Raw genomic sequence first — 25,452 nt, 5'->3', positions numbered from 1 at the left:
ATGCCGTTGGGGCTGAGGCACAAGAAGAAGGACAAGTCCAAGGAGACCTTCAAGCTGGTGGAGAGCGAGGCGGCGGCGCCGGCCCCCGCGGCGGCCCCGGCGCCGTCGGCCAGCGCGGCGCGGCTGCAGTTCCACACGCAGCTGGCGCACGGCAGCCCCACGGGCCGCGTGGAGGGCTTCGGCAGCGCCCGCGAGCTGTACGCCCGCATCGCGGCGGCCTTCGGCATCCACCCCGCCCAGGTAGGGCCGGCGCCGCCGCGGCCGGGACCCGCCGGGCCTCCGGGGGCGCCAGCGGGCGCCGGGGCGGTTCAGCGCCCTGCCCCGGCGCCCTGCCCCGGCCTCTGCACGGGCCCGTGGGGACGGGACTGCTTTACACTGCCTGGGAGGAAAAATCTCCCTTGGCTATTCCAAATGAGCGTTACCGTGCGGGAAAAAGCATGAATGTGGCTGCATTTAACTCTTGCGTGGTGAAAACAATGGTCCTCTTGACCAAAATTTCAGTGTCTTGGTTAACCTGTTGGCAGCTGCTGTTTGAGACAGCTCTTAGGCACTGCTTCATTCTAGTTTACAAGGGACAACGGATTTATGGGGCTAAATACCCAGAATGAAGGTATTGGAAGGGTAAGGCATGTGGTATAATGCCCTGAAGCGTACTGCATTTTAAAATTTCGGCCGAAAGTGATGTTTGGAAAGTTTTCTGCTTTATCAGGTAATTATTTTTAAAGTGTTCACTGTTCCAATGGAGTTAAATTTAAGTCTGTAACAGGATTCCTTTTTAAGCTCTGCTGGCTTTTTGATCTTTTTTTTTCTGAGCCATGTTCTAAACATTTGTTTGGATAATGATTCATTTGTGTTTTTAAATGCATTGTTTTCTCTTAGTTAAAAGGTAGCGGCCATATCAAGTTCTTCCTATGTGGGTCTTTGAACCTTAACCTCCGAGTGGCAAGTTGAAACAGAGGGCTAACATTTCATTATGCCTACGTGTGGCTGTACAGCTTTACTTGTTTTCTTCTTTGTGGATGACTTTTGAAAAAGTTGTAAAGACTACTACTACTACAGGCTTTGTTCTGAGTTTGCTGTGGCCTGACGTAGCATTTCAAATGGTGAATTGTAAAGGGGAAGTGGCGGTAGCAGTGAATACAGTTTAATCAGTCAGTGTTGCATTAAGTAATTAAGAGGCAATGCATCAGTGTCCCAGACCTTCCCAGCTGCTTTCTGACCTTCTGCTCCTTTGTTTTCTTTTCATCCTGAGCTGCTGTTTGCCTTTTGTTCTGTTCCATCTCAGTTATACATTGTATTCTCAAGTTCTCATAATCACCAGATTGTCTTCTATTTTAGTTCTCTTCCTTTCACTGTTGAACTTTTGGCTCCACTGACTTGAGAAAGAACAGCTTTCACAGAGAAATTTAATTTTGTATGAATGGTGTGGTCCTGTTTCTCCTGCTAGATGTATAATCTGACACTCTCAAAGGTTTTATAGGAAGCACCACATATCATGGCATATATTGCCAGCCATGTGCCAGACTGCAGAATTTTCTTATTTCCTTTTTCTCCCTAGTGCTCCATTTCTTTAATTTTTTTAAAAATGTGGCTTATTGCTAAAAATGGATGGAGAATTATTGCTGGAGGCACTGAACATAAAATCTTCTACTCCAGAAATTCAGTTGGCTTTAAGAAAGTTGTATGATGTGAAAATAGTGAACAAAAATATTTCCTGATGTAAAGGTGGCAGAGTGAAGAATTCAGATCAGAGAGTCATGCATAGAAACGGGATAGATCAGTGAACAGCCAAGAAATGTGAATTTATTAGAATTTATTTAAAATTATATTATCTATTCATTAAAACTGCTTTTGGACAGATAGTCTGGTGTAAAGAATAATGCCAGGAGCTGCATCTCAGCGAACTGCAGGGCGCTCAGCTACTCAAATGCCATTTGTAGGTGTTACCTGTCTAGGAAAGTTTCAGTGACCCAGCTCTGCTGCAGGCTGCAGGCAGTGTGATACCCACACGTGACAGCCTTTGGAAACAGCTCCTATCGCAGGGATCTCCGCCGTGCAGCGCCTGGGCTGGAAAATGCTGGGGGGGAGTGGAGGGGAAGAGCTCAGCTCTGTGCAGACAGCATTCAGATGCCTTTTGCAGAAGTGAACACATTTAATATGGCATGTGAGGTTACCGCAGGGCAGGCAGCAGAATGGATTCTTGGATAAATTCCTGCCCAAGTGTTTTAATACCATTCTGAATGAGCTGTACTTGTAATCTGTCACTTCTCCTTTTGACTCCACATGCTTACAGCGCTTCTTTTCCTCTTTGGATCACACCTCCCGGGACCAGCTGAGTTCAGTTTCTGCTGGAGAATCCATTCCAGGTTCTGGGATTGACTGCCAACAGTGACAGAAGTTTATATAAAACACAGTATTTGTTGGACAGACACTGCCAGAAACTTCTGTGCCGACCTGGATCATGAGTAGGGGAGGATGGGGACAGGATGGGTATAGCTTCAAAGGGGATGTGTGTTTGCTGGGTGTCCATGAAGGAGTGAGACATAACAGCTGCTTTCTGAGGCTTTTCCTGCACTCATCCTTTCTTGTAGGTATTTTATATATCTCTTACCCCTTTTGAGCTGAGGGGTAGGCAGAGGTCTCCCTTTCTGCCCACCTCTCTGACTTTTACAACATCCAGCACTTTCTCTGTCCAAGGTGATTGTTCTTTCCCCAGGGAGGAGGAGTGAATATCGCTTCTGGCAATACATTGCCTGTGTCATTGACACCAAAACTGCAGGAAAAAAAGGCACAGAAAAAAAACCCCCAAAGAAATTATTGTTCACTGTTCTTAAATTAGGCAATGCTTAGTATTCGATCTCCTATTGCCTTCAATTGATTCGATTGATCCCTTTGCTAAGTTGGTCCTCATTCTTGAGTTCTCTTATCAGTTTTCCCAGACCAGGTGTCTCAGGCCTCCCCAGGAGGTAATGATGGGGAGTAATGGTCAATAATGTTCTCTTATCTCCTGTGTACCTTCTGGTTACTCCCAATCTGTGAATGTTAAAATTTAAAATTTTAAACCCCGGTGAAGAGTCTTGTAAAGAGAAACTTCAATTCCCTTCTCCCTGGGCAAAGGAGAACAAACCCCTTACTAAAGTTACATTTAAAAAAAGTAAGTTTTATAATTTCCAGCATCATTATTATGTGTTATTTGAGGTGCATCACATTTAACTTGATTACTTCAACAAGCTTTCAACAAGAAAGCACAGAGCTAAAAAAAAGTTAGATAGATGCAACTCTTAACTAAAAACACAACCCACACACCATTACGTGTATGTTTCTGTTTGCATAAATAATAGAAATATCTTCCCTTATTTTTTATATGGAGGTTGATGTAGGAAAAATGGTTGGAAAAATAATTTACGTGTAGCTTTGGCCTTTTAGGATTACTACTCCACTCTGGCTATTGGGAGTGTAGCAGGGAATGTTCCCCATGAGGGTGAAAGTGCTGAGTGCAGCCTGTATGATAAATAAATGAGCACTGACTGAAGGACAATGTGGGTCTGTTAAGGCATTTGGTGGTGGTGTGCTCCTGTGAGAGCACATGGTAGGGCTTTAAAGTATTCAGAGTAGCTAATCAGGCACTGAGAACGTGGATATTAAAGTCCAGCTGTAGCTGGGCTATTTCTTGATCAGACGAGAAGGGAATGGTAACCCATAGAAACTGTGAGGACTTCTGGTTTGCCTACTTGCAATTTGCCTTTTGATTATTTTGTTTGCTTTGAAAGTTGAAATGTGGTGGGGCTGGTGAACTAAACTTAATGCTTGATGGCTGTGCCTGTCCAGAGCCCTTGGAGGTTGGGGTTTCTTTCACAGTGGAAGGAATTTTGCATCACAAGGGTAATTCAGACCTTTTTGGCAGCAGTAAGGGCAGAAATGCAGCTCCCTCTTTCTCTTCCAGTAGCAGGAGTTCAGCTGCTGAGCTTTGTGTGGGCTGTAGTTGCACAGGCTTGCCTCCTCCTGCTAAAACAGTCAAGTATACAGTGAGGCTGTGCCACATTAAACTTTCATAAAAGTATTTGATTTAAACCTGTTCAGTTTAAAGTGTTATGAAAGGCTGCTGACAAACAAGCCACTGCTGAAACTTGTCTTTCTGAACAAAACTGCCCTTTTAATAATAAAAAATCTGAGTGTGTTTTAGAGAAAAGGGTTAGCTTGTGAAATCCTCATCACCAAAATGTTGAAAGTTTTATTGTTAAGCTTATCTGTTGAAAGAAATTGCTCACAATCACGCCTACAGATGGAATACTTTAAATGAGCAAACTTAACACTCCCTACAAAACACCTCCTCCCATCCCTATGGCAAGAATTGTTTGCTTGCTGTTTCCCTAAGCAATGCTTAAATGTCACACCCATATTGCATGTGATGCTTGCTTTGTCTTTTCCAACACTTTCATTTAAAATATTTGAAATATTAGTATGGAAATAATTGAATGGAAAAATTTACACTGTAATTACTTGTGTACACTGTATTACACTGTAATACTTGTGTATAAAAAGACCAAAAACTGAAAGGAAAAAAACCCCAACCAAATCCCAAAACAAACAGCAAAACATTGAATGCTTGTTTTATAAGCCTTTGAATGTATTGACCAGGCTGAATACCTGACAGTACCAAAAGCTCACTAGAACCTGGAGGAGCTGGTTACTCTCTTCCTGTTGCTGAAGCTGGTCAAGGCTCTCACTTTTTCCTTGGGGAAGATAAAGTGAGTAATACCTAGAAAATGCGTTGGTGATTTCTTGATATGATGACATCTACATGTATAGGGAAATATGTCAGTGGGTGTTACATCTTGCTCAGAATTAAAATTCCCAGTTCCCTACCTCTTAAACAGAAAGTGATTATGATCTCTGTAAAGTTATCTGAGATTTTGAATACATTTTCAATAGCTTCCGAGTATATAATCTATCAACCAACTCATTTTTGAGTTCTTCTCAAGGTGTCAGCTCAATATGGAAGATGAGAGTACAATTAATGTATAGAACATGCAATATGGTACTGCATACATACTTTATATAACACATCTTGTAATCCTCTTTTTCTTAGCTAATACCATTTCTTTACATAACACATGTTTATATTTCTTTATATAGCCCTGGTTTTGTTGGCTAATGTGGTCTCTTCCAATTGAAAATATGGGTACAGGGAATGATCTGTTAGTAATCTTATTGGACAAATCTATTTTATAAAGTTGTGCAGAAGCCCCTAGTGTCCAGCAACATGGAATTTCCTTCTTCTGAGTGCTGCAGAAGATGATAACTCTTGGTGAAGGAGGTATCCTAGATACTTTGAGACTGATGTAACAGTTCTGATTTATAATATCTTGCTAAAGTTGGCATGAAATATTCACAGCATTGGTATACTGAGTTAGAGACCAAATGCCTATGAAGGTTTAGGGTAAGGACAGAAAAGACTTAACCATGAGAATTGCACATTGAATTTTTTTCTTGTTTCATTTTTGAATACGAAAATTACTATTAAAAATATGCAAAAGTTTGAGGGAGTGGAAACCTGTTGTTTAAGTATTCAAGTATATAATCTGGCATTAGGTACCAATATTTAACCTATGTAAAATCTATGAAAAATACCATTTCTGAATCAATAGGTCTCAGTTGTGTACAAATAAAGCTATGCTATAACTGGTTGATGGTGTACTGGTATATCTTTCTAGGTAGATACATCTTTAGTACATTACTCTTTGCATGTATCTCTTCTGAGAAAAAGCAGTTGTTCACTAAAGAGGATGAAGAATGATTTAAGTTTTATTTTTGACTAGCTGATGCTCTCTCAGCCTTGTGGCTAACACAGAACTGACTCACAAAAAATTCTGCAGACTTATAGGCTGTAGTAGGAATGCCATCCAGATGAAGATCTATAAAGAGAAACTCTGGATCAAGTTTCTAAATATCACATTTCTGCTCTGTTGCCAATTTTATCTATTCAAAGGTGTGACAGTATTTACTAGATTGTCTGTTTGACAAGGTCAGATGAAGGATGCTAATGTCTAAAATGTAAAGACAGTGCTTGTTATTCATCACAGGAACAATGAACAGAGAACTGAATTACCATTTTAAACTGCAAAGTTATGTAGCTTGAGAGAGCTGAAAATGTGTATGTGAACTTGATATAATCTGTTTTTAATTTTTTTATTTTAAAAAAGGGCTTGTAATTACAGATTATTATTATCATTATTATTATATTCAAATTTCTACTTAAAACCAGATTAATTTTTCTAGGTGTTGTTATATCTGGAGTATTGTTTAACTAAAAATCTTTGCATTACCCGAGCAAATAAAACTAATGTCTGCTAAGGGTGTACTGTTCCGACTTTCATTGTTAAATAAGGTGTTAGATTGCAGTGGATGTTTGATGGATTAGATGAGATAAGCAAGTAGCCATTGAAGTAAGGCTGTTTGCTGGGGGGTTTTTATTTGTTTTGTTTTCATAAACAGCAACTAAACAAGACCTCTATCAAGAAACACAATCTCTCTACTAACTTTCAGTCTTTTAAGATTAAAATCCCCATAGTTACAGAATCTAAGTCCTAGAAAGCTCCAGAAGCTTAAATGCTCTTTGTGAAATGCATTAGTAAAAGTATCCACTCTTCTTTTGACCTGGAATCAATGTAAACAGGTTGGTTACTTTCATTTCAGTTTTTCTGCTTTCATCCAGTGATGCCAGAAGGAAAGAAAAGGGCATGTGTAGTGTTCTGGTGTGGAAACCCCATGTACTTTGCCTCAGTGAAGTAGATTTTAGGGATCCCCCAAGTTTCTCTTGGAGCATGGAGTCTCTGGTCTGGCTGCTGCCCTGTGCCCTCTGTGCTGCCCAGGAGGAGCTGGACTTCCCTTGGCCCTCACTCCTCTCCTGCTGCAGCTTGGAAAGGCTTGGGCACTGTCATTACTGCAGCTGTGATGGCTGTGCTGGGCTTGGCACATTCCTTCATGCAGCTCCTGGTGGGCAGGAGCATCTCTGGTCCCAGGCAGCACAGATGGATTGCTCTCACCCTGCCTGTGGCCAGGACAGGAAACCTCCCTGCTGAGGAGCTGGCATAAGTGGAGGGAGAAAAAAGACTGCCTGATATCTAGTGCTGCAGGGAAATCCCTCAGAAAAGCTGGTTTATAAGGAAGCAATTTGACTATTTTATTAAGCCTTGCTTTTACTGGAGCAGGGATGACCCCAGCTCATGCTGGGGAAGAGTAGGAGCTAAGCAAGCCCATGGGAGACAATTAGCTCTGAGCTAATGAGGGAACACATGGGGCAATACCAACCATTTCATGCTCTCTTATGACTCTTTTGTTTTGATAAGCTCTCTTTTTTTTCCTTCCCATTAAACTCCTTTCAACTAATCAAGTTTTAAAGTAGTCCCTAGTGATCTTTGGATAAGGTGGCATTTGAGGTGGGTGAATGATGAAGCAAAAGATGGTGATGGCTTTTCAGTCTGCTTACTCTGACCTCTGGTGCAAGCTGTAGCAGCTCAAGATGCCTCTCTCAGGGCTGGTGTGCTGAGACAGGCCTTGAGAGGCTCAGGGAGGTCTCTTTCCTATGTTCTCTGCCAGCTCTCACCTGCACTTTGAGCTACTGATGCTTTCTGTGTGGATGGAGACTGTTCCTTCTCCTGGTACAGCTGGAGAAGAAGGGGGATCACTTAAGCTATGGACCTGTCACAGGGCCTGAACTGTGCTCTCATTTTGGCTTCCTGTCAAACTCACCAAGCCTAATGCACTGTTAATGTGTTTGCTTTCCCTCTGCACAGATCATGTTTTGCACTTTGAACACTCATAAAGTTGATATGGACAAACTCTTAGGTGCACAAATTGGCCTTGAAGATTTCATATTTGCCCATGTGAAAGGACAACGAAAAGAAGTGGAAGTTCTTAAAACTGATGATATGCTGGGACTTACCATTACAGACAATGGAACTGGCTGTGCCTTTATAAAGGTAAACTTAATTACCAATGAAATACTTTGTTCTATAGAAGCTTCTGTTACTATAATTGGTTAATTATTGGTTTCATGATCCTTTAGAACTATAAGATCTTTTATTATCATATATATGGTAAGTAAAGAATAAAGTTGCTTTTCTTTAGGTACATAATTCAAAATTAGTTCAGCTAATCTGTACTGCATGTCATTCAAAATCAGTTCATTTGTTCATTGCTTCTGTAACGTGCATCAGCTTTACAATGAGACCATTGTATCTCCTGAGCTACCCTGAGATGGTAGGTGTTAGATACTGCTTGCATCTGCCCCCTCCTGTTATAAACTGATTTTCTGATGTCATTTATTAGATGCTTATAGAACTTCTGTCACTCATGTGATAATGAGATCATGTTCTTTCAGTCTTTGGCTGTTCCTAGGGCAGAAGCCTTTGTGCTGTGCAAGAGTAGGGGCAAGTACAGTGGTTTTTCAGCCTTCCTGTGTTGCTGCCTTAGATAGGATGAATTACAAGGATGTGGATTACCACAATTTACCACAATGAGCTTGAGTAGCAAGTATGGGCAGTAACATACTAAGTATATTAATCATAATTGCTTTCTTTCTCCTCTTCTGTATGACCTAGAGGCAGTATGTTTTGAGACAAGTAGAGGCTTATGAAATGATGCTACCCTTCTTGCTAGACTAGGTATTAGGAACCTTAATCACATTTTCTGCCTTTTTGAGATTCTTTGCTCTTATATATTCCAGTTACCCATTATTAGTGAGGCATTAGCAATTGTCTTTGATTACTGCTGCCCCAATCATTGTTCTCACTGTAAACAGAGCTTTTGTATGGAGAGGTTGTATTTTCTGTTCATTCCTTAGCTACCATGGGTATAAAACAAGACATGGTTTAGAAATCAGTTTGTCTTTGTTGTGGAAAAATGCGACTGAGGTCACGTTTGTGAAAGTCAAGATGCAATAAAGGTTTCACTAAGCATTTTGGCGAAACCATAGCCTAACTTTTAGGTTTATAAACAACTGTGAATTTCTAGTGGTGGCATCTATACAGCCCATAACATTCAGCCATGCTGCTGCTTTATGTGGCATTTTAAAAGAAGGCATTGAAGCAATGCTTCAGTGAGCAGCGTTCACGAGTGCAGCCCTGTGCAGTGACACTCCCTTTGTGCTTGCTTGGTAACAGCCCTCACATAGCTACTGCACAATTGGAGCACACTGGAAAACCCTCACAACATTAGCCAGACAAGCTGTAACTTCCAGTAAATTGTGTAGAAGTCCTCTGAGCAAATATATATTATTTTTCCTTGTACTGGTCTAATAATAAGCATTGTAATGAAAATGATGCGGTCTTCATGGGAATGAAGGTGAAGTTTTAAGGAGTTTCTAGGAGCATACTTTGTTTGTTGTTGTTGCAGATTTAGCTAATGGATCTTCTAAATCAGCATAGAAAATGCTGATTTATATATATACACATATATGCAAAAGTAAAGGCTGCATCTTTTTTATTACTATATTTTCTAGGTAAATGACTAAGCAGAGACTGTCTCTAAAGTGTTATTGATTTTTTTTTTTTGCTTATGTACATATATTTTCCTTAAAAAATTGTGGCTGTGTCCCGTTCTTAATTAAAAATTAATACCGAATTTACTGGTTGGCAGGTTGTTGAAGGTTGCTACGGGTTGTAGTTATTTTACTGCATTTTGAATAACACAGAAGTTTCTAGGTTTGATGTGGTAACCCAACCAATTTTAAACCTGACACTGAACTGCAGGGCTTTTTCCTATGAAATTTAATCTTGTTTTGCCTTACTGAGAACAAAACCTGGTGTTGTTCTGCTTTCACAAATTTGTTTTTGGGGTACTCAGGCAGGTGGGAAAAGGTATTATGGAGTCAAATTAGCATTCAAAGAACACCAGTAGAACTTGAAGTATGACTGAGTGGTGTACAAGGAGACATTATCAAATGGAGTAGGCATTGCATGGGAAATATAGATCCTCATAGCTTCTCAATGGACTGTAGAGCACTTGAAATACAGGCAATTGCATCTTAATTACTGTAACACTGTAGCTCGACTGTCTCAGCCAGTTAACTTGGAGTGACGATAAAAAGTGACACAAATAACAGGCAGTGAATATTATTTCAACAGTTTTAGTGTGTGGATCCAAGTGCTAAGAAGAGAAGCTAAATGAATATTTGACATGTAGACTAAACATTGATTGAGGCTGTGTGGGACAGGTTTTGAGTCCTGGTAAGAGGACCGCATTTGGCACATTTGGTTTTTGGTGTGTACAGTACCACATCCACAGTCACCACCAGGCTTCTGTTTGGGGCTAGAAAGAGTTAAACTGAGCCTGAAGCTTCAAATGCTGGCAGTGCAGTGTGTGGCAGTGAGCACTCACACTCCCACTGGCTCTCAGATGGAGGCTCCTGTGTGGGCTCAGCCCCGTGCGGGACAGGAGCAGCTCCTGAGCATTGCACAGCCGGGCTGGCTGCTACAGTGGGAGGTGGCAGCTGCTTATCTGCCTTGTCTCACTGTTACCTCACACAGTTAGCTGAGCCACGCCAGTCTTGGTTGGAAAGATTGTTCTTCAGGAACGCTTTAGAATGAAATTTGTACCTGCAAAATAAAAGGTGTTTTACTATGTCCTGGCTTGTCTATCCCATAGCTATATAATAATGGCTTAAGTGATGTATGCACACGATGAACCAATATGGCAGTATGTAACAACAATAAACAGAATCACTGAAATTTATACTGTCATAAATCATAGAGATATTTTAAAGGTTTTTCCCCATACTTTTTAAACTACACTTCATTAAAGCTGTAACTTCTGTTATGACTTTTAGACTATTTGTGTTTTCCATGAGATAGCAGTTAAAAGATTTTCTTATTCTTTATTATTTCAGAAGATATCCTTTAATATACAGCTTACAGTATAGCTTAATGAGGAGAACAGTAGTTTCAGCACTGGGGATGAGTCTTATTAAGATCAGCCCTTTACAATATGTAATTTTTTACTAAGTCCCTGGACTAAACTTGAGAAGAGAAAAATTTGGTTCCTATGCTTGTCAAGATATTAAATAGAAAACCCCCAAAAACTTGAATAACCATTCACATTGCTGAGATGTCTGTAAACAGTTTTAAAGCACAAAAATATTAGGTTATTCAGAATTCCTTACTTCTAAAGTGTGGTTGCATTCTTTTTTTCTCTGTCTGATTGTATATTCAATGCTTATTAAAACACTTTGAAAAATAATGCTTTTATGATAATCTTATAGACAAAACACACTGCTGGACTAATAAGCTCAGTAATACTGATATTGCTAACTGACATTCTTGAAACTTGGTGGTGTCATCTTCTAAAAAATGTTTCTAATTCTGGTGGTTTTTTTTTTTTTTTTTTCAAAATAGCGAATCAAAGAAGGCAGCATTATGGACCAAACCAAAACTGTCTGTGTGGGTGATCACATAGAGACCATAAATGGGAAAAATGTGTCAGAGTGTCGGCATTATGAAGTTGCCAAAATGCTAAAAGATCTGGAGAAAGGTCAGAAGTTTAAGCTGGAGTTGGTAGAGCCTTTGAAAGCATTTGGTGAGTGCCCTGACTGTCCACCTTGTTCAGTAAAACACTTTGATAGTAAAATCCCATCCTTGCATTACATTGAGGGTTTGTTTTCAGAGAGCAGCCAGGTGTCCACCTGTGGTAGCATAACTACTACAAGAAACTACATTTAGTTTTTTTCTTTGAAGTGGAAGATTTATGAATGGATTGTCTTCCATCTTGTTTTGTCCAGCAGTCATCCTGGTGTGGGTTACCTCACCTGAGCCTTACTCAGTCTCTTCTGCCACAACATGATGTTGCAAAATTAGAACAGGAATTGTTTCATAGGTACAGTTTTAAAGCATGGATCACTTCCTTAATGTCTGGATCCTCAAAACTCCTTTTTTCCTCTATTGGTCCATAATCCTGGTTGTTCTGTGTGTCAGACTTCTATTTCTGTACCCTTTACTGGGGTCTGTGCTCTCTGGTGCAGAAGAATTCTGCAGTAAGCACTGTCTGGGATTCCTCAGAGCACCTCCTTTGCTGCCTGCCTGTTCTCCCTCTCCCCCTCCCCAGCCTTTTGTGGATCTCCAGTCATGCAGCAGGTAACTCAGAATTGGAAGAAAGCAGAATTGCAAAGCTCTGTCTTTGCTTGCCACCTGCATGCAATGAGAAGTGCTGCTTAAATAGGAGGAATGCACACCTACTGTTAATTCTTGTATATGTGAACTCTTATCAATGTAGAAAACAAACAAACAAAAAAGGCAAGTTTTGCTCAGGTGGTCACAATAGAGACCAAGTTACAAATTTTATTATCTCAATTGTTTGGATCCTTTCCCCAAGCCATATAGCATTTTCCTGTAATAAAAACATCAAAATAATGATAAATCACAAATCTGTATGAGGCCTTCAGCACACCTGTAGTAACAGTCAATTCAATATCACTGTCTTCACTACAGCAGCAAAAATTTTTAATGTTTGTTTTTCAAAATTTTTTTATGTGTTAGTAGTTTACAGCTACTGTCATACACCAGTCTTGACACTTGGTGTCAGAATAGTAGCAGAAATTGAAAATGAGAGAAATGCAAAGATTTTTTTTTTTTTTGCTTTTGGTGCTTCTGTGAAGAAAGGGAGTTATGAGTTGATCCTAATGTGTTTGCATGTAAGTTGGTACTGCTGTTAAGTAAATGTGTATCTTATACATTATGCTAAAGAATTGCATGTGTTGTCCATCACAATTAGTAATGCAGCAATACCTCTTTTTAATATGGGCCTGTAATTTGTGTTCAATGCTAGAAGTGTTACACGGTCTGTTTGTAAAGAGCAGGGTAAATCAGCATTTGATTGATGACTTCAGTCATAATTTAATAGTTTTTACTTTAGTCAGGTAACTAAGATACCTTTTAGTCTGCCTGTTGATGTAGAGGAGCAAATGCACTAATTTCATGGCAATACCTTTCTTATGCCATCGATTTAAGAGGCAACCAGAGCTTTGTGGAGAGATTTTTGGAATATGCACATTATTTTTTACCCTACAGAAATTCACTTGTAAGTTGCAGTGCTCAGTAGGTTAAAATGTCCTGCCTTTAGCCTTAGGTACAGTTAGGCTTCAGGCACAAAGATAATGCTTAAGCTGCAGCTTAAGCACTAAGAATAGCCCCAGAGGAGATGACAGACAAGGTCCAGATCCTGCTCAACAAATAGGTGCTGAATTCCTGTTAATTTTAACAGAATTTGGTGAGGGTACAGAAATAAAGAGACAAACCTCTGTGTGAAATTATTTTTGTTTTTCTTCCTCTCAGTGAAATGTGAAATAAGCATAATTTACTGGTTGGACATCCTTCTACCATGTGCACACAGGCTGTCTCAGCTCCCCTAGGCAAGGCTTGTAGCACAGAAAAAAAGATTTGTACCAGTCACAAGCATCTGTGAATTGTGAAAAATGAATAGAAACAAAGTAAAGTCAGCATAACACAAACTGCATTTTAATTATGTGAACATGAAAAATAGTTTCTGTGATAGCCAGAGTGTTTTGGTCTAAAGTACTGCAAATGAAGGTTATCTCAAATCATGAGTTCTAAGGTGATAATGATGACAGAATTTGAAAAATATGGGGGTTTTTTATCAGAAATGACTTTTTGAAACAAGTCTAGTAGAAATGATGACAATCTTAAGGATGTTTTAAACTGTCCTTGAAGCAATAAAAGGATAGAGAAAAAGTGTTGATCCTAAGGATATATATGAGACTTTGACATACCTATTTGTATCATGAAAGCTAATAAAATTTACTTTTCAAGCATACTGTTCAACATAATAATCTAGATTTGTGACCACTTATGCATAATGATGAGCTGAAGTCTATCTGAGCAAAATTAATATGACATGTTAAAGAAGAGCTTTTTAGAAAGGCCTGCTATTAAGAGGAGGAATAATCTGTTAGAGAAAACAGGACAAATAAAAGCAGTTCTGCAGAATTGTCTCCTCTCTTCTAGCACTTTCCAGATTCACTGGAATTCCCATGTCAGTAAGTAAATTAAAGCCTTGCCACTCTTGAATGTAAAATTGCATCCTGAAACAAGAAACCCAAATCTTAAATGATTCCGTGCTCCATCTACTAACTGGAGTGCCCTTACCCAGAATGAAACAAGAAAGGCTGAATTCAGGTAAAGGAAACTTTGTGTAAACCAGATCCTCTTTGTAGAGATTCATCAGCTGTGAAATAATTTTGGTGAAACCAGTGGCAAACCTCCTGCAGATCTGCTTATGGCCACTGCAGCCCTGTGAGTGCTGATAAGCAGATTGGTAACTCAGCTCAGTGTGGCTCATCATCACCTGCTTAGCAGCAGTGTTGGCACCATGGCATCAGTGAAAGATAGAAATGTTGCCCTGCTGAACCTGCTGTGTGTTCTGTCTGTAAAGACCCGAATAAATCAGCAGTTGGCATGTGACTTCAGCTGCTATCTAATTTAAAGGTATAAATGCTTCTCTGCAGAGTAGGGAGATCAGCTTACACAAGGTACATATATGAAATGAATGCCATAGGCCTGCTTAGACATATTGGTCAATTGTTCTAGCCTCAGTGCAGTTGAGCAGATATTACAATTTGAAGACAAGAAATTGTCAGCAAAGCTATACTTAGAATAGTTAATTTATAATTAGATTTTTACATAGTCTAGATCTCGATCAGGCTAAATGTGAAGATACTGTAATAACCAAAACAGATACCTCATATTCTGTTGTGCTGTATATGTAGTTTTGGTTGATATTTTATTTTTGTTGGATTTGTTTTATCTTTAGAAAAGCTGGAACCAAGGTCCAAAGGCAGAACTCTGTCAGAGGCTAAAATCTCCAAAGGGAGAGAAACACTTCGCCTGAGAGCCAGAGGCCCTGCTACTGTGGAGGAGATGGTATGGTGGGGAATGCCCCTCAGCAGTTTAATCACCCAGCTTCTGATTTATTCTACCCTGGGGGTGATAAGTAGGAGGGAAAAATGGGATGTTACAAAGCTTGTGGGACTGAAGAGAACAACTAAAGTTGATGACTAGCAGGGATAGGATGGGGCTGAAGAACCTGGAAGCACAAAACCCAGATTTCGAGTTCATGGACTGCATGGATGAATTTAGATTAGACCAAGGGGTGCTGAAAAGAGGGAAGGGGGAAAAAAGAGATGGGATGGTTGTGAAGAATTTGTTCTGTTTCTGACACTGAAGTGTACAGGGCTGGTGTAAGGGTTGTTGTTAGGAGAGGCTGATTAGATACACTGACATGAATTTGTGCAAAACCAGGATTAGGGTTTGGTGAATAAATATTATTTATTCTGGGCTCTTCTAAAGCTGATGAGGATTTGATGGAGATCTGTATTGTCAGGAGATACAAGGTCCCTGTTCAGTTTGAATGCATGAGCTCTGTGGCTTGGTATTAGGAGGAAAGCTCATGTTTGTGAGAAGAGGGAAAGAGAGTGGAATAGTGTGTTTTATCTGTAGATTCTGTAAGTCTAGGAGGCCAAAGTGGGAGTAAGGATAATCACTGGCACATTGCTGGTTATTTTGAAATCTGCATGGATATAATCATACCTTTGTTCTTTTTTCCCTTTATTCCAACAAAGCCAACTGAAGTTGAAGAAAAAGCAATTAAAAAAGTGGATGAGCTTCTTGAAACATACATGGGCATAAGAGATATTGAATTAGGTGAGTTTTTAGCAGATACATTACTGCAAGAGTAAATAATTTCTCATTTTCTGTAGTCTGATGTTTACTGAGTACTTTAGTCTCTGGATGTAAGTGAAGGAAAATTTGTCCAGCCTGCAGTCTCAAAAACTTGCCTGTATTTCTACAAATGTGTTTTTCTGATAAAAGAATCACCGTTCCACTTCAAGCCTTATTATGTAATTACTCAATCCTCTATTCTTTCTGCACATTAGCTATACACTGTTGCATGAATTTTTTAGTTGCTTGCTATAACTGTCACCACTGTATTCTTTCTGGCATATATTTTCTAGTGGATCTTGTGTGTGCCATGGTTAAGAATTCTTCAGGATAAGTATGTTTATTTGCTTTTTTGCCCCTTGGCATAGACTCATCAAAGTTGATTGCTAAGGTTTGAACTGGAGATCTTCATCAGTGAACAAGCAACTATTTAGCAAGGCAACTGACAGAATAATTACACAAATTTATCAAAATCTCTAAAACCTGTGTTCTGATGAACATGAGAAAACTTATAGAATATTTACTAGTTATAAGCATCATTGATTTATAATGAAAGAAACAATGTAACCCCAGTGTCATAATTTCCATGAAGATGCACCAAACTTGTCCTTGCAGCTGTTGCTTTTCTGTGTTATTCTGACAACAACTAAATAGGAATTTCTATTTGTGTGGCAAGAAGCTGCAGTCTGGCTGTTGTAGGCTGCTGTGGCTGGTGTAATCCTCCTAGGCTCTTGTGGAACTGCTGGTACTGAGACAAAGAGGAAGGTATTTATTCTTATGGTAATATCTTAAAAGAACCAGCCAAGAAAAAGGAAGGAATTGGCTAAATAGAAAGAGATCTTGAAAAGAACCCTTTCATGAGAGAGAAGTGGAAAAGGCAAAGCAGAAGAGAAAATAGGTCTGGCATGAAGCTCCAGTGCTGGAGGAGCAGCAGTTAGCACATGGAATGAGAACAAAAGGTGGTTATCTCAATAGCCAAAAGGCCTTTGTTGGGTGCTCCTACCAGCAAGCATCTGTTTGGCAGATACCACTAGTTTTTTCACAGGAAAAAATGTAGGTAAAACAGTATTTGTGCTTCAGTCTAAGGCAGAAGTGAGTTTCCTGGCATAGAAGAGAGGGCAGAACTGCCCAAAACTCGAGTCCTGTTTTGTAGGTTCTATCTAAACTTTCTAATTTCCGGGAATCTGGAAGTTCTCAACATTTCTGTTCCCAGCCACTCCAATATGTGATGCTGCTGCCATGCAGTGCACTCCTGGGAGGCCTGTGTGCTGCTGAGCCATGTTTAGGTTAGGGAGGATTCCATGTCTCATCTCATTCCTGCAACCTCTGTGCCTCAGCCTGGCTCAGGCTTCAAAGCTCTGGGTGCCCTGCCAGCTGTCCCTCTGGGAGCTGTTTTTGTCCTGCAGCTGTTGCATTCCTGGCTCAGCCTGGATTCTGGAAGCTCCTGTCCTTGCAGGTTACTTCCAAGGTCCCCAAGCTCCTTGCCCTACAGGAATCAGCAGCTGTGGGTGCTCTGCTTCTGGTGTCCATGGGAACAGTCCTGTGGGAGCTGGTGTTCCCTGTATTTTTGGCTCTCAGTACTGTAAACAGGATGGCTCTTGCACAGTAGACTGAGAAGTTCAGCTTTCAACACATATAGTTGAGTTAATGGCCAAGCACCTGGTAGAGTTTTCCCATGAATTCCTTGAATTTTTTTTCCCCTCAAAAGATCTAATGCCCTTCATCTTTCAGTATGTAGTTTGGAAACTTAAAAAAAAAAAGCCTTAGATTAATACTCAAAGAAGGAAGAGGTCTTTGTTCATAGAGAGGCTCTTTTCTTCCCTGCTGGGTGGTTGTTTTGTCCCTCACCTCTTCTTTTCCTCCCCAAAAGGTAGTGAAACCAAGAGAAGCCGTCAGAAATCAAAGACTGTAGGGTTCATGTAGCTTTAGTTTGCACCTTTGAAGCCATATCTTGAAGTTCAAATCTAAGAGACAACAGCCGGTGTTGATGATTCAAACCCCCCAACTTTACCATTTTAAAACAATTAAACAGCTCAAGGATTCTTTAGGAAAGGAGAGCTAATCACCTGTCACAAATCTGTTCAATTAACACATGTCAGTTTTTCACATACTGGATGTGATCAGTCACCCATGAAAGTGAAATATGAGGAAAAGATTCATTCAGAGGATGCCAATCACCACTTAGCTCGAAATTTCTCTCATTACTCAAGCCAGATTAGTTGAAAATGCAAGTCATCACAAAGTGCAGCTGACAAGTGATTAAGATCTCAATCATTGCTCACTTCCATGCACTTCTGTTTGTCAGAATCTTTGGATGTCAGTTAATGTTACTCTTTCATCTCCATTAAAATGACACTTCCATGGTGTGATTGAATTCTGAAGCAGTGCCCCAGTTTTAAGACATAAGTTAGAAAGAAAGGAAGGAAGGAAAAACTAATGTTAAATTGCAGACAGAATTAAAGTTGAGATAAAGCCCTTAATTTTTGCTTTGTTAAGTATCTTGACATTTTCAATAATGGCTGACTAAATCTACACACAAATCTCTAGGCTGGACCAAAATACTTGGAAATTGTTAAAGAAAATGCATGCATTTTTTTTCTGGCACAGTTTTTAGTTTTTATTTTCAGAGATCTAAATGCTATTGAGATTTACATACCTGCTTTTGGATGTATTTTTACTTTTTTATTTCTTTACCCCTTTGTACTGAAAACTGTAATCCAGAGAAAGGGCAGTTGGCTCTGGAAATATATTCTTCAGCCATTTTATGGGCATACTAGAAATTGGGCCAAGGTTTGACTTCAGCATTCTTTAAAACATAAATATAAACAGCTGAGAGATAATTCAGGTTATTTTAAATTCTACGAGTGCTTTCTGGTAAAGGAGTTTGAGCAGTTGGTTAATAGGAGCTTCTCAGGAAACAGTGCTAGTAAAAATATTGCCATTTATTTTTTTAAATCAGTAAGACTTGAGTTTTTATGGACTATTTAATCCCAAAAATTCTGGGTGGGAGGAAGTCTGGATCTAACCCCAGAATGCTACTGATGGTAAATGATGGCAAAAGGGCTTCCTGTCCACAGGGTTTTTTTAGCACCTTTTGGCTTCATCCACCAGTATTTTGTTCCCCTTTGTTCTGTTTTTCTGCTTTTGGATGATTATTTCCTTTCTGTTGCTCTCTATAATATTATCAGGCATGATGTATCACAGCATCATTAGGTTTGGAGAAGAGCTCTGATATCACCGAGTCCAGGCTTTGACCAAACACCACGATGCCAACTAAACATAGACTAAGTGTCACACCCAGTCATTTCTTGGGTACTTCCAGCTGTGGTGACTCCACCACTTCCCTGTGCAGCCCATTCAATGCTTAACCACCCTTTCAGTGAAGAAATTTTTCCTGATGTCCAGCCTGGACATCCCCTGGTGCAGCCATGGGCTGCCAGCTCCTCTGGGAGAAAGGTGTGGGGAACAGTATCCATATCCAAGGCATTGCTGAAGTCCAGGTGGGCACATCCACAGCCTTCCCCTCATCCTGTGGGTGGCTCATCTGGTCATAAAAGGAGATCAGGTTGGTCAGGCAGGACCTGCCTTTCCTAAACCCATGCTGGCTGGGCGTGACCCCCTGTTTGTCCGGTCCATGCTATGTGATCACACACAAGATAGTATATTTCATAACCTTCCATCACTGAGACCAGGCTGAAATATCCTTGCATATTCTGTCTTTTCTGTTTAAAAAAATTGGACTCAACTTCTCCATTTTTGACTTCATTTTTCAAACTTACCACCTAGGCAAAATATCTTAACAGGTTTAAACCTTTTCTGTTACCCAAGCTTTTTCTCTTGGCTCGCAAATCCAACCCATCAATATTCAGTAGATATTTTTATCTCTAAATGCTTTAACTGAAGTGATATTCTCCCTGAATCTGTTGTTTTCTTTTCCTTCTGTCACCAGACTTCCTTTCCCAAAGGATTTTATTGCATGCATCCAGGGGTATATTGTTTACAGCTGTTCATTTACTCTGAGAGAATAATGGGAGTTTTTTTGATAAAAGGAAGGGCAGCAAGTCCAGTTAAACAAAATAAGAAGAATTAGTACTTAAAAAAAAGGAACAAGTAGAAATATTTCTAATAGTTATTGTGTACCAGATCTGACAATGTTCAACATGAAACTTAAACCAAGTAATGTTAAATACTGCAAACTGCAATAACATGCTTCATTTTCTGATTTAGAGTAACAGGACAGAACAATATTTGTTACCTTTTGATGAAGACAAAACTTCTAATGGCATTACAGCTAAATAAATATTGGGGCTCCTCTCAGGACTTCTGAAAAAAGCTTTGTCAGAAGTTACAGTAAGGATATAGGTAGCAAAACCTCTATGTAAGGCAGATAATAAGAATGGCAGGCAGAAGGTAGATTCCATGGCTTGTGCCCCATGTGTCCATTAAAAATGAAAATAAGGATTTTGTGAAAGATCATTGAGATTATTTTAAAGGAACTGTATTTGAAAAGCCAGCATATTACTTTGTTCATGTTCTGGGAAGCTTAACATTAACTTAGTTAAAGTTGATGAGACTTCTAATTCCTTTCACCACTTTTAAGATTGCTGAACTTTTCACATTTTATGTAAAAATCAATCAGACGCTAACATTGCCTGAAGTGAACTGAAAAAAGGAAAATCTGAAAACAATTGAGGCTCTTTTGACTGTGGAAAAATATTCTATTGGAATAAAATTCCTGTAAGAGCTGCACAATAAGTGATTACAAGAAGCAGTGGGGAAAAGGGAGGGGAGTGGAGACAATCTGGCACGAAGCTGTCACCCTCTGAGAACGAGCAACGTTTCCTTCAAGCTGGCAAGTATCTGCTGCATGCCTTGGCAGTCAGCGGGCTTTGATTTGCCCTGGGAATTGCGCATCGATTCCGCCAATGTCACCGTGCGACCGGGCGCGTTCTGCCATCAACTCCGCCGATGTCACCGTGTGACCGGGCACGTTCTGCCATCGATTCCGCCAACGTCGCTGTGGTACTGGGCGCGTTCTGCCATCGATTCCACCAGTATCAGTGTGTGACCCGGCGCGTTCTGCCATCGATTCTGCCAATGTCACCGTGCCACCAGACACATTCTGCCATCGATTCCGCCAATGTCACCGTGCCACCAGGCACATTCTGCCATCGATTCTGCCAATGTCACTGTGGGACCAGGCGCGTTCTGCCATCGATTGCGCCACTGTCACTGTGCGACCGGGTGCATTCTGCCATCAATTCCGCCAATGTCACCGTGTGACCGGGCGCATTCTGCCATCAATTCCACCAGTATCAGTGTGCGACTGGGAGCGTTCTGCCACCCTGGGAGCGCCGTCCCGTGACTGTGGCAGCTGCTGGGGAATCAGGCAGGGAATGGGGGCTGAGCTCTGGGGCTGGCAGAGCAGCTGGCCCTCGGGAAGGCAGTGCAGGGGCTCGGTGCATGGCAGAGCCCGGCGGTGCCGCTGTGCCCGGGGGTGCTCCGGCAGTGCGGGCGGGCGGCGCTGGAGGTCAGCACCGTGCTGCCACCGAGCCTGGCTCCGGCTGCAGGAGCGGCTGGGAATGCCGCTGTGCATCAGTAAATACACTGCATTAAATGTGCCCTGCAGTGCTGATCACACTTACTCAGTAGAGGTGAAAATGGGGTTTGCTGCTGGCTGCTATTTACAAATGAATGGAGATGGGGCATTCTTTTGTTTTAGCTACCTAATAGTAGCTAAAACAAAAGCTCATTTATGAGAGACAAAGTACAGAGATCTATTCATATTAACCTTCTAAAGATATACATTAAATAACCTTGTTGCAATCTATAATACTAGTTCTACAAAAATCTGTTGTGCTATTTGTCACGTCTGCTCTACTGCTTAGAAAACTTTTTGCTGTATTAACAATGTTCACAAAACTTCTCTCAAGAGCCTATCCTTTTTAACCATTTTCTCAAAACCTTCTAACTTTATGAATCCAAACAGGGTTTTTTTGAGGTTGCTTTAGCATGGTGATGTTCTGATTCTTGCTTGATTGGGTTGAAAGTTGATCCGCTAAGTTTTTAGTGGATTTTGTTTTCAAGTTTTGTAAATCTGCAATAAATCAGTTTTTTAGATTCTATTGAGTTATTTGGGAAGGTCAATCTTTAAAGAAAGTTGTGTTTGAAGTTCCACTTTGCTAATGACAGTTTGTTATGTGCAATTCTGAAGCTTCAGCCAGAGCAGGATATAATGCCTTGTTGTCTTATGTTATTGCTGCTGCCTGTGTCATAGGGTTCTTCCATATCTCTTGGCCAGTTTATCTTAAAACTGGCTACATTCCTGCTCCCACCCTGCTTGAACACTTGTCTAGATCCTTACTCTTTTGATTTCTAAATATCTGGTGTAACAATCTCTTGATGTGTTTGTTCTTAATCCACCTCGCACAGCTCTTTTCTCTCCACCCTTCTCCCAGTGTCTATAACAAGTAAATTTACATCCAGCTTCATATCCAGAAATCTGTGAAGTTTCAATTATACCCTTCTCCTCATTATCTCCAGGCTTGCTTCCCTGTAAGTACCTTCTTGTGCCCCATTGTCAGAAAATAGAGAGTGGTGTTGTAGTGCAAATCCTTGTGTTCTACTTACCTGGAACAAGAGTCCCCTCTTTAATGCCCATTTCCCATCCAGACTTGACTGAATCAGAATCAGAGGAACTTCATAGGGGACACAGAGGGAATCAATGCAATGGGGATAGGGTTTCTTCTGGGTCTTGAGGGTCCTTGAGAACCACTAGTGGTGCCTGGGAAGCTGGGGACACTTGAACTGTCTCCATCACAGCGATTTATTTGTCTAGATTTACATAAATTTTCCTTGCACAGCTTTGTGTAGTTTGACACACTGGGATTGGAGCCTCACAGCTGAACACAGTTAAAACCAAACCATCAAGTTTCCTCAGAGTTACTGTTGTTGACATTTACAATGTGGAGTATGGCTCATGCTTGCTTACAGCTTGTTGCATGTTTGTACAACAGCAAGTGCTGTTTGCCAGAAGTTCATAACTGTCAATAAAGTTGAGCTGAGTTTTAGGTCAACAAAATAAAATAAATTCAGTAAAACTTCAGAGCAGGGAATGTTTATTTTTATTTTTATCAGAGAGATTTTGCCATGTTGATTCAATACAGTGTATGTGGTAGATAGCAGACTGTCCCAGTAAAGATGTTTTCTGTGGCTTCAGAACTTCCTTCCCTTTCTCAGGCACTATATTATGCATTTTACATTTCGACATTTCTCTAAGAAAAGGCTAGAAGCTACCAAATCCTTCACTTTGACACTTGACTTTGATATGCTTGTGAAGAAAGTGGCAGGTACTTGATGTTTAACAAAAGATGGAGGACATCTAGCAGTTTAAGGCAAGGGTATAAAGTAATCACAAAATGAAGCAGACTTTGATGTTTCATTTATAGTACTATACCATCATTTTCCTGTGAAGAGAGGCTGTGCAGCAGGGATACAGCTCAGAAAATAAACTGTATTCAGCAGTGCTGTTTTTGAATGTGTGTGGCACATTCAGTGTCTTACAGAGCATTCTGCCCTCAAACCATGGTAGCTTGCTGCCAGTGGTTCTCTCGGCCCAGCTTAAAGAGGAGAAATTGCTGTGCTGACTCTTTTCACCCTTCATGGAGGTGCAGGTGTCATGATCAAGAGAGGTTTGCATTTGCTCTAATATCCATGGGTTGGCAGCATCCAGTGTTTAGGATAGATTTCTGTGTTCTCCTAGAGTCTGAGAAACTGTAGTGGCAAAAGGCAAGGGATGAGCACAGCAACTAAGGAAGGAGTGAATCCTAAGCTGCAGCTCCAGTTTAGCCATTTCTAAAGTGTGCTCTGGCACTTGATAAATTCTGATACTTCTCTGGTAAATAAGAGAAAATTCTAGACAATATTGGTATACAAGATATGACAGTTTAACTCCATTGTATCACTCCTCTGCTTTCATTCTCCTGGATGCCAAGATGTTCCTGATGTTTGGTGGCTCCAGTTTCTTGTGCACAGCAGCAAAGCCTTTCTCTTCCTTCTGCATAATTTGACCCACCTGGCTGAGATTTTCAGAAATAACTTTTGCACTTTCTAGAGGCATAAGCACAAACATTAAGTGCATAATTTCCCGTTGAATCCTAAATTCACCTGGTAAAATTTGCATGTCCCTAAGCTGACCTCACCAGCTGTTGAAAACAGACATCTCAAATCCCATCCATCCCTATCTTGGTTCTGTGTGTTAGCTGTCACTTTCATGATAATTACATTCTTTTGTTTTGTTGCTTTTTAGCTGCAACAATTGTGGAAGCTGGAAGAGACAAGAAAAACCCAGATGAGTTTGCAGTGGCCTTGGATGAAACTCTTGGAGACTTTGCATTTCCAGATGAGTTTGTATTTGATGTGTGGGGAGCAATAGGTGATGCCAAGCAAGGACGACTGGAATGAGAACTGTGCAGTTTATCAACCCCTGTTTGGAAATACAAAATGATTTGCAAATACATCAGAATGTTAATAATTGTATTGATGTGAATTCAGAGTGCTCTGCACAAGTATTCTGACCTGAGATTTTCCTTTGCAAAGGAAGGTTTCTAATAGAAATGAAGGTAAACCTGAACTTCTGACAAATTCATCTGGCAATTTAAAACATTTAATTTACGTATAGAAGTCACTGTGAGGAGAGTGTCAAGGTGATATATTTATTCAGAAATTTATGAAAATGAGGTAATTTTTATTGTACATACACTTTGATACCAATAGTCTGAAAAGTGTTAGACATATGCAACTAGGAGTTTGGATTATTTTATCTCTTTAGAGAAGTTTATAAAGCTGTTGAGAAAGTACCTAGCTTCATGCTGCAGTTCCCTGGTTTTCTGCTGTTTCTATGTATTAACCTAAAGCCTTATGTTTTCTTACAGTTTGGCCTGGACAGTGTTTTCACTGTAGGCAAAGCTGGGAAGAAGCTACCCTGTTTCTTTAGAACCAGTATTCAGGGAAAAAAAATTTCCTCTGAAACATGAAAACTAAGATCTTTGGATGAGAAAGGTTTGCTTGCATTTGAGTCATAATGTGCTCTGTCTGGGTTATTACTGAGATGAGTAGAAATGCTTAAACCAGGAAGCTGCTGCTTTATTCAGATGCCATAATATTGCAATAGGAACTGCACAGAAAGAAATAAATGTTAATTTTGATTAATATTAATGCATTTGAATAATGTCTGGAGACTGCACTGGAGACTACAGTGTATCACTAAGTGCTTAATTGATCTTTGCAAATGCTAAATGATTCCTTGAGATCCCATGGAGTTCCTCTCTTGTCTGTGTGTTTTTTCAACATGGCAACACAAGAGAGATATTGAAGGTGTTCAAACCCAAAAATATTATTGTAAAGTCACAAAGAATTGTAGTTTGGATGACAGTGCATGCCTAGACCCTGAAAAATATGTTAAACTAATCTTAGAGGTTAGGTTTTCCAATTATATTGTACATAAATGTTTATTTTGACTACTAATTTTTTACTTATAAATCTGAGATTATTGCAAATGAAATTGAATGAGAATGTGGGCTCTGGCCTGGGAAGGTGTCATATCTTTTTAGTATTTTTATATTTGCATAAGAATATAAAGTAATAATTACTACAAAGTTTTTTTCTAAATCACTACCTGAAGAAAATGTCTTTCACTGAATTGCAGAGATCTCTTTAAAATAAA

General features: G+C 40.1%; 1 protein-coding gene across 1 annotated transcript; it reads left to right on the top strand.

The window, feature by feature from the left end:
- Positions 1–25,452, top strand: GIPC2 (GIPC PDZ domain containing family member 2). Its single transcript, XM_054285909.1, has 6 exons — positions 1–240; positions 7,797–7,982; positions 11,394–11,574; positions 14,821–14,930; positions 15,629–15,710; positions 24,037–25,452. The coding sequence occupies exons 1-6, from the start codon at positions 1–3 to the stop codon at positions 24,189–24,191; spliced, it is 954 nt and encodes a 317-aa protein (XP_054141884.1). The 3' UTR covers positions 24,192–25,452.

The sequence above is a fragment of the Melozone crissalis genome, unplaced genomic scaffold (genome assembly GCF_028551555.1).
Source record: "Melozone crissalis strain CALT ecotype California unplaced genomic scaffold, PUWL_Pcris_2 ptg000045l_1, whole genome shotgun sequence".
Taxonomy (NCBI): Eukaryota; Metazoa; Chordata; class Aves; order Passeriformes; family Passerellidae; genus Melozone; species Melozone crissalis.
Note: the sequence above shows the minus strand (reverse complement) of the source record. Positions and strands in the feature narration are given on the sequence as shown.